This window comes from Lactuca saligna, chromosome 4 (genome assembly GCF_052625555.1).
Source record: "Lactuca saligna cultivar CGN05327 chromosome 4, ASM5262555v1, whole genome shotgun sequence".
NCBI classification, from domain to species: domain Eukaryota; kingdom Viridiplantae; phylum Streptophyta; class Magnoliopsida; order Asterales; family Asteraceae; genus Lactuca; species Lactuca saligna.
This window is the reverse complement of record NC_136420.1, coordinates 27,151,612-27,162,331: the sequence shown is the minus strand read 5'-3', so window position 1 is coordinate 27,162,331 and position 10,720 is coordinate 27,151,612. Positions and strand designations below refer to the sequence as shown.

Here is a 10,720-nt window from a genome sequence, read left to right as displayed (position 1 = left end):
TGGTATGTGGTAGTTTGGGGGAGCTCACTAAGCTTCGTGCTTACATTTTTCATTTTTGGTTTCAGGTACTTTCACTAGCAAGGGGAAGGGCTCGGGATGATTACATGTCACACACCGCAGTTCGACATGGGATTGTTTCTGTTACACCCCAAAACCTGAACGACAGAAACGTTCCGGAGCGGAGGGCGTTATGTATAGTATCATAACAATGCAAAGTAGTAAATAAGCAACAACATCATCCATTGCATTAATAGTATAATTTCATACAAGTGTATTCTTTAAATAGTAATAAGACACCAAAAATGAATAATCAAAATAAAAGACGAGTCTTGACTGCAGGGCCGGCCTTAAGCTATTGTTGTAAAGGGAGGGCTTAGGGCCCCAAATTGTAAGGGGCCCCATTTTCAAGTCCAGTTTATTAACTATTGAGTCCAGCTATACTATCCATTCCTCAAAAAAAAAAAAACGTCGGCTGACTAAAGATCCAAACAATCACCGAACAAGTAACGGACGCTTTGATGACTAATCAACTTCCCTTCTTTTCTCTCGGACTCGATTCTATCATTCAATCGATTCTTCTCCAATCGACCAATCGTCAATCATTCTTCCATTCCACAATCCACAGCCTATCGATTCCAATCGACCAATCGTCAATCGATTCTCCAATCGACCTGCTTATCGGATTCAGGATTCTCCATTGCTGATCGCTCAAAAATCGATTCTTCTGTGACTGTTGGCATTGAATTAAAACGGTAATTTGCTTGTATTTTCCCTTTTGATTTTTGATTTCCTATTGTCTGATTATAAGATTATATAATTGGGGATTTGGGGTAATGTGTTATGTACTTATGTGGTTAAATGTTAAATTGTTTATTGTTAATAGCCGATGATTAATGGAGCAATGTTCTAAAGACTAAAAATGTCAATCTATATTGCTGATTAATGGACTAGTTGGTTTTGATTTGCTTACACATGTTCATCTTTAGTTAAACGAAGTAGGAACCTTAGTATTTATCTTGCTGTTTGACATGTTTCTTCATGGATCTAATTGGATGAATATCAGATCTAGTTATATGAATTAATGCAAAAAAAGATTCTTTATTATTAGTCATAATATATATTCAGACATGTTCTAAAGACTAAAAATGTCAATCTATATTGCTGATTAATGGAGTAATTGTTGCCTAGCCAATAAGTTTTGTCTAACTGCATCATTTGTTTTGTTTGGTAACGAACAATGTTTTATTATTAAGTTATGTAATTTGTATTCTAATTGTTTTTGGCTTTTTCCAAATGGCATGAATGATCAAATTTGTTAATCTTTTCAATTTTCTGATTTTTTATTTTAGATTGGTAGATTCCATTGTTCACTAATTTTATATTGGCAGATTCCGTTATTTTTGAGCTTTCCATTATCTTAAGGGCGGTATAATCTCAATCTATATCTTCTATAATATAGTTATTATTAATCAAATAATTAATAAACATGTCAAAGAGAAAATACTAATCAGGTGCTTCAAAAAGAAAACGAAAAATGCAAAAAGAAGCTTTTATAGATAAACAAAAAGGTTCATTTTTAAAATATTTAACTACAAACAAAAATGTTGATAATGAACAAGAAGAAATTAATGTTGATAATGAACCAGAACAAGCTAATGTTGATAATAATATTGAACAAACTAATATTGAAATTGATAGCGAACAAACTAATAGTGAAAATAATAATGAACAAACTAATATTGAAATTAATAATGAACAAACTAATAGTGAAAATGATAATGAACAAACCAATATTGAAATTGATAACGAAAAAACTAATAGTGAAAATAATAACACTTTTAAACATATATGATCCAAGTAGATGGAATAATATTAGTACTAATTTAAGAGATTTAATTGTAGAAAAAGGTCCTATTAAAATTTATGATTTTAAATTTCCAAAAGATCAACACTTAAGAAGCTTTAGTACATCTCTTTATATGCAAAAAAATACCAAATGGAGAAAAATACGAATGAACATGGTTGGTTTATTCCATAGATGTAGATATAGATTAGGACCTTTTTCTACATGTTCATTAGCACATAAAGGTAACAATGATTGGAATAATATTTCTAGTATACTAAAAAGATATGAAGCAAGTAACGGACACATTCTTAATATGAGGTCATGGATTGACTTACAAACTAGATTAACAAATAATAAAACAATTGACAAGCAAATCCAAGAACAAATAAATAAAGAAAAAGATCATTGGAAAACGTGTTAATAAGAATCATTGTTGTAGTTAAAACTTTAGGAAAATGTAATTTAGCATTTCGTGGAACAAATGAAAAAATTTATGAAGAAAATAATGGTAATTTTTTTAACTATAATTGAAATGATTGCTGAATTTGATCTTATTATGCAAGAACATATTAGGAGAATTAATGATAAAGAAATTCATAATCATTATCTTGGACATAATATCGATACGGGTAGGAGAAGAACCCGACCCGGTATTATTAAAAAAATAGAGGAAGCAGAACCAAGTCAAGATGCAAAACGAACTTATTAGTTTATTAGGAGAAGAAGTTAAAACTAAAATTATTAAAAAAGTAAAAGAGGCTAAATACTTTTCAATAATACTTGATTGTACTCGTGATACAAATCATAAGGAACAAATGTCAATTATCTTACGATGTTTAGATCTTTCAACCACTCCAATAGAAGTTAAGGAGTACTTTCTAGGATTTTTAGTTGTAGATAATACAACCGGTAAAGGATTATATGATGCTATAGTTGATGATATTAAAAATATAGGACTAGATATAAATGATGTTAGGGGTCATGGTTATGACAATGGTTTAAATATGAAAGGAAAACATCAAGGTGTACAGAAACGATTGTTAGATATTAACCCTAGAGCATTCTACACTCCTTGTGGTTGTCATAGTTTAAATTTAGTAATTTGTGATATGGCTAATTCGTGTGAAAAAGCTAGTGAATTTTTTGGAGTTATACAACGTATATATTCGATATTTGCTTCATCAACTGAAAGGTGGAAAATATTACAAGATAATATATCAAACCTAACACTTAAATCATTATCGCAAACTCGTTGGGAAAGTAGGGTAGAAAGTGTAAAAGCAATTAGATTTCAAGCACCACAATTAAGAAAAGCACTTTTACAATTATCTAAAAATTGTAGAGATCCAAAAATTAAAAGTGAGGCTAAATGTTTAGCTACATAGGAACTTGAAAACTATGAATTTTTATTAGGAATGTTTATTTGGTATGATATTTTGTTTGCTATTAACACTGTTAGTAAAAGCTTGCAATCAAATGATATGTGTATCGATGATGCTACAGATCAACTAAATGGACTTTTGTGTTTCTTTGAAGAATATAGAGAAAACGGATTTGAAAAGGCTTTAGATTATGCAAAAGAATTGGCTTTAGAAATGAATGTAAAACCAGAATTTCGTGAAAAGCGTATCATTCAAAGAAGTAGACGATATGATGAAAATGTTGCTAATGAAACTATTAAAACTCCTATTCAGTTATTTAAAACTGATTACTTTTTATATATAGTAGATAAAGCCATTACTTCACTTAAAAGTAGATTTGAGCAATTTAATGAGTTCAAAAATATTTTTGGTTTTCTATTTAGTATAGAAAAATTAAAATCATTTGATGAAAATACTTTAAAAAAACATTATTTAAATCTTGAAAAAACATTAAAGCATGATGATAGCTTAGATATTAATGGTTTAGATTTATTTCATGAACTAAAACTATTAAGACATATTGTACATTTAGAACGTGATACAATTATTAATATACTTAATTACATTAAAAAGTTTAGTTCTTTTCCAAATGCATATGTTGCCTATAGGATTATGTTAATTATTCCTGTAACCGTTGCCTCTGCCGAAAGAAGTTTTTCTAAATTAAAACTATTAAAAAATTATTTAAGATCTACAATGTCACAAGAAAGATTAAATGGATTAGCAATTTTATCAATTGAAAAACAGTTAGTAAAAGAAATTGATTATGAAAATTTCATTAAAGAATTTGCATCTAAAAAAGCTAGAAAAATTAACTTTACGTCATAAAATATATTCACAAAAAACATATACATAATTTTTTTTTTAACTCCGCCATTTGTAAACTTTTTAGTTTATTATTTCCGGTCCCAAGCCCGGATAAAGGAGGAGGGTTTATAACATTAAATATAGTAAATGCAAAAGGGCCCCAAATTTTTGGTTCGCTTAGAGCCCCCAAACTCGTTGAGCCGGCCCTGCTTGACTGTGCTCCGTCTTCTCAAAACCTACCATCGGTACCTGTCTACTGATGACCTGAGAATACAAGTTATTTTGAAAGCGTAGATCAACATTTAAGCCGGTGAGTTCGTAAGTATTTAGTGTCAATGTTTTGTATAAGTTCGATGAAAATGTTTGTAAATGTATAATGTAAATGTTTGTATATGTTTGAAAACTCCTAGAAAATCCTATATTTTCTACTAGTATAAAAAGTAGTTTTCTACCAAGACCCGACTATTGTGTATGTTTATTTCTCTGTAAAAGTGAATGCTTTTCCCAAATATGACTATCATTACCAAAATATAGTTTTATATTACCATTTATGTGAGAAGATCACAATTTGAATATAATGGGAAAGTGTATGTGTACTGCAGTATTATTTGTGTTAACTATTAATAACTACCTTAAAACCAATGGTTTAATTAAGGCAAAATGTGATAAGATTGTTACCATACTAAACTGACTATAACACGACGATGAAAGATGTCAGAAGAAATGACATTTGGCACTCGTAGACCTGCAAATCTCACTGTAGTGAACAACAAGGGTGTAGGATAGTCGATCCAGTATAGATCTATACGCAAACTCACGTTCTCCCTCCAGGAGATTTTGGTTACAAAACATGACATAACAAAATGGTTGCTGTGTTATGAAGTAGTGTCTCACATTATGTTATTTCTGAACCTTGTTATAGTATACTTGTTATAGTAATAGTGTTCTATGTATAGTATTCTTTGTATAGTGTTCTCTGTATAATATGCTATGTTATAGTATTCTCTGTTATAGTATTCTTTGTTATAGTATTTGTATATGATAATGTTATCCTAAACTATACCTATTATAATTTACTAGTGATTTCTGTAATTGAATAAATGACTGAATGTATACCTTTACTACCTAAAGGTACTAAACTGATTTATAGTACTTTTATATCTACATATGTATATATATAATATATATCTAATATTTAGACGACCTTCGGATAATTAACCGATACCCTAAGTCCACATCCAAACAAGGAAAAGGAAATAAAGTGAGTTAGCAGTTCTAAGGCCCCGTTTGATAGTTGCTGACTGAGAAAGTGTTGACTGAGAAAGGTCTGTCTGAGTAAGAAATTCTGACTGAGTAAGAAATCATGTTGTTTGATTGAAAACCTGACCGAATGTGCTGACTGGTGTAAAATGACCATTTTACCCTGATGCTATACACGTTTCTATGCAATATTATAATAATAATAATAATAATAATAATAATAATAATAATAATAATAGACATTAATAATAATAATAATAATAATAATAATAATAATAATAATAATAATAATAATAATAATAATAATAATAATAATAATAATAATAATAATAATAATTTATACAAAAACCTCCACCATAATAGACATTAAATATATTATTTTAAAGATAAAACATAAAAAACCCTTCAGCTTGCTGGTAAACACCATTGCTTCTACAAGGGAGATCCAGGTAAACACCATTGCTTCTACAAGGGAGATCCAAGTTCTATTCTTGTAGCCTTCATTAGTTGCGAATTTTTATCCAAGTCAAGGGTACTATTGGAAAGCCTTGTTTTCTTTCTCAGTCAGCCAACTCCCAACTTCTTTCTCGGTTAGACATTGCTTTTCGAGTCAGACGCCAAGATTTTGTCTATCAAACACCTTTTGTCTGACCGAGTCAGCAAAAATGTCTGACCTGACTCAGTCAGATGCCATATCAAATAGGGCCTAAGTCCTTTAAACATTATTTATATAACTATACATATATAGACATGCTTTTGACAATATATAAGTTTAAAAGAGGTTTTGTAATTCATTTAAAGAGTTTTAAACAATAAATAATAATGACTTGATGTCAGTTTATAAACAATTTAAAAGTAGTTTGTTTGATAACACAATTTAAAGTAAATGAAATCCTTTGTTTGAAATACAGTTTGAAGTATATGAAATCCTTTGTTTGAAACACAGTTATAAATCATATGTGATTGATTATATAACTAAATTTTTGGATTGTATTATGGTTTTATTAATGATTTTAATTAAAAACTAAATTTTTGGACTGTATTTTTGGGATGTTACATGTCAGATAGTTAGAGATTTTGTGTTTATAAAATTGATAAAGGTTCAAATCTAAGCATTAACAATTTTTTGCAATATTTAAGTTAAATTTGTTGGAATTTGTTTATATATAAATCCATTTCTTATGAAAAAAAAAATAATAGTTTATTAGTCTGCCTAAAAAACCTTAAAAACCTTACATCTTAATAATGCATAACAAAACTAATATACAACTAGAAAGGTTACCCCCGCTACGCGGGGGCCAGAAGCTTTCAATGTTGTTTCCGAATCGATAAATATGACATACGTAGAAAGTGCAACAATAAAAAGTCCGAACTTTGCCCGGGACCGTTTTTTTCATGTTTTTATGAAAAAATGTAAAAGTTTTGACTGCAAGGATCAGAAGTGTCAAAACGGCTAAATAATTAAAGTGATAGGAATTAACAAATTTTTAGAAAAGGGATCAAAGTTGTCAAACCGTTAAAGTTTTGTGGTCAAATTTTAATTATTAAAAGGTTCCTAAAAAGTGTAAAAATATTGATTGTAATAACCAACAGTATCAAAATAGGTAAAGAATGAGGAGCAAAGTGCAGGATTCCAATTCTACCAAAAAATTATAAGTTTACTATTCCTTTTCCTGAGAACTTTAATATATATATATATATATATATATATATATATATATATATATATATATATATATATATATATATATATATTCAAATTAAATTTACGAATCATTATAAACTCAAAAAATTATTATTATAAAAATTATAGTCTAGTTCTCAAAAACACACATACCTTATTCGTATATTAACAAAGATATAATATTAAATTTAGCTCAAAATTAAAGGTCATATGAGGTTTTGTTATATTGAGGGGCCCTTTGTGTTTTTATTAGGGATGAGCAAAAGGATCGAACCGGCTGGAATCGGATCGGATCCGGAAACCGGCTTCGGCCAAAATCAAGAACCAAACCGATCCGACGGTTCTACCGGTTCCTGATTCTTACCGGTTCTTGTCGTGTCTTCAAATGTTGGAATCGGTCCTTGAAAAATAGCATCATACGGTTCCGGTTCTACCGTTTTTTGCCGGTTCTACCGGTTCCAGTTATATCGGTTTCGGTTCCTACCAGTTTTCAGTTCCAAAAATCCACAAAAATAACATCCCAGTCCGATCGATTCCGATTCCGGTACCGGTTCCGGTCGGTTCCCCGGTCCATGTGCTCATCTCTAGTTTTTATGCCTCGTACCCAAATAAGTTAGGACCAACTCTGTGTTGAAGAATCAATAAATTTGATATTTTTCTTTTAAAATAATTTCTAATAATTTTGGATTAATTTATAGTAAAACCAAACCTAAGTTACTACTTTACATTAACTTATAATTAGTTATTTTAATATGTTAATTTAATTTATAACTAATAATATTAGGGATTGATTTGAACTGATTTATAGCAATTGAAAGTTAGGCCAAGAGCGATTTAGAGCTCTGTATTTTTGAAAATGAAAACCGGCTCCGTACCACTAAACTAAACCGTCTAACTCCTAAGATCTTCCACAATTATGAGTTCAATGTGAGAGTTGAATGATATGATAAATCCATATATCATTCAATGGATGAAACTCTATCATTGTAAGATATCATGTTAATATTTAATGAATTTGAAGTTCAACGGATAGTTTTTAGTTTTTAAATATTTACTATTATTTATATTTTATAACATTTTATTGAATTTTATAGCACTGTATAAAATAATAATAAAATTATATGGATCGTATATGCGATATGGATGACTATTGAACCGGTCTTAAATCGTCTATTTTAAGGGGCTCCAGAATTGAAAGAGTCCTAACTCCTAACTCTGAAATTAAAAGTCAGCAATACACGTGTCACCGTATATCCTCCACGTGTCAATTCATAAACGCCACGAAAGCCATTCAAAAGCCCCCACTCCTTGCTGTCAACTGTGTGTAATTAGAGAGGGCAATGGGGTTGAAGAGCACCGGCCGGAAGTGGTTGACGGAAGGATACAAGAAGGTGGTGGGTGGTCTGGTGAACCGAAAGCAGCAGAGGTTCGGAGTTCTTGAAGGCCACCCGGTTGGTCAAGACCATGCTCAAGCAGCAGCCGAATCTCATCAAACCCTAAAAGACAACATCAAAACTCTCAAAAAAGAGTTCAAAATCTACAGATGGAACCCCGATCACCCCTCCCAAAAACCCTTCCTCCAATCCTACTTCCTCGATCTCACCACATGTGGCCCCATGGTATATATATATCGATCGTAGTTTCACCTTAACAGGATCAATCAAGTTGACATTTGATTCATTTGCTGTATAGGTTTTGGACGCACTACAGAAGATAAAATCAGAAGATGATTCAACATTGAGTTACAGAAGGTCATGCAGAGAAGGAATATGTGGTTCTTGTGCCATGAACATCGATGGAACCAACACAGTCGCATGCCTTAAGCCAATCGATACAGACACCAGTAAAGCTACATATATCACTCCTTTACCACACATGTATGTCATCAAAGATCTGGTTGTCGATCTCACCAACTTCTATCACCAGTACAAGTAAGATAATCCTTTTGTACATGTTCATATATATAGAGACGATGATTGTGTTGGCTGGTATAAAAGGTTGAAATTGTACATAGGTCGATTGAGCCATGGTTGAAGACGAAGAAGCCTCCACCAGATGGAAGAGAATACAGACAAACACCAACACAAAGAAAGAAACTTGATGGGTTATACGAGTGCATACTGTGTGCTTGTTGTAGCACGTCTTGTCCGTCTTACTGGTGGAACCCGGAGGAGTTTGACGGACCTGCGGCGTTGCTACACGCTCACCGTTGGATCTCCGACAGGTGATGATTTAGGGCATGCATGCATGCACACAATTTAAGCCGTTTGATTGATGATCTTCTTGATCTGAGATTTTGTTTTGTTTTGTTGAACATAGTCGCGATGACTACACGGAGGAGAGATTGGAGGCGTTGACGGAGAATGACAAAAGGCTGTACAGATGTAGAATTATAAAGAATTGTACAGCGACATGTCCTAAAAGCTTGAATCCTGCGCTTGCTATTCGTCAAATGGAGGCTATGAAGTCTGGGAATCGATTTTCTGCGAGTATAGCAGAGACTAAAATATGACCTTGCGACATGAATGTGGGATTTTAGTTGTTTTGATGCGAGACAATTGGAATGTATTTGATAGCCATGTGTAGTTGTGTATGGACAGAGTGTTGGTTAATTCATTCAAAATAATCACTGCCATGTATCTTTAATTAGTGCATTAATAGAGTTTTAAAAGTTGTTTTTCAGTTACAAGAGTCCTAGTCTAGAGTCCTAGTCTATCTTTTTATCTTTCTTTCGGTTCATGTTTTTGTTTCCTATTTAAGCTCTGTAATTTCTCTGTTTTAAAAAGCAGTGAAATATTATCCATTTTTCCTCTTCTTCTATTTACAAATAACAGTGGTATTAGAGCAGTTCCAGGTTCTGATCCGCTTCTTTCTTTATCAAGCAAAAGAAAGGAGTAACTGAGTGAAACACCTAAGAGAGATAGCAATGGCAAGCAACAACAACAGTTCTGCAACTCAACCTCTGATTCCGGTCTTCAAAGGAGAAAAGTATCATTTGTGGAGTCTAAAAATGAAGACTTTTGTTCAAATCCCAGGAGCTTTGGGAATTGGTGGAGAATGGATACACAGAGCCAACTCCAACACCGGCTCAACCAGATCAACCGTTGCGGGACACTCGTAAGAAGGATGCAAAGACTCTTCTATACATTCAATCGGCGTTGGATGATGAAATATTTCCTCGTATTGCTGCAACATCAACATCCACGGAGGCATGAGAAATTTTGAAGCAAGAATATATGGGTGATAAAAAGGTAATCAATGTGAAACTTCAATCACTTCGTCGTGAATTTGAAACTTTGGTTATGAAAGAAAAGGAATCTGTGCAAGTATTTCTTTCTAGAGTATCTGGACTTGTCAGTCACATGAAAACTTATGGTGAAAATGTTAGTGAAGAAACAATAGTAAGCAAAGTCCTACGAAGCCTGACCAAGGAATTTAATCATGTCGTTGTCGCGATTGAAGAATCTAAGGACCTATCAACTTACACGTTTGATGAGTTGATGAGTTCTTTGATTGCACACGAAGAAAGATTAAACAGGGGCAGCGAAAAAGGTGATGAGAAAGCATTCCAAGTAAGAGGCAATTCTTTTAAAGGCAGACCAGAAAAATCTGGTGGTTCTTCCGGTGGTCGTGGGCAAGGAAGAGGCACTTTTCGAGGTCGTGGTCGTGGAAGAGGAAGAGGAAACTTTGCAGATCAACGTT

At 32.2% G+C, this 10,720-nt stretch overlaps 1 protein-coding gene across 1 annotated transcript; it reads left to right on the top strand.

The window, feature by feature from the left end:
• Positions 1-3,261: 3,261 nt before the first annotated feature.
• LOC145039406 (succinate dehydrogenase [ubiquinone] iron-sulfur subunit 3, mitochondrial-like) lies at positions 3,262-9,672 on the top strand. The gene is made up of 5 exons (XM_078987471.1): positions 3,262-3,598; positions 8,351-8,637; positions 8,711-8,949; positions 9,033-9,242; positions 9,338-9,672. The coding sequence occupies exons 1-5, from the start codon at positions 3,262-3,264 to the stop codon at positions 9,528-9,530; spliced, it is 1,266 nt and encodes a 421-aa protein (XP_078843597.1). The 3' UTR covers positions 9,531-9,672.
• The last annotated feature ends 1,048 nt before the right edge of the window (positions 9,673-10,720 follow it).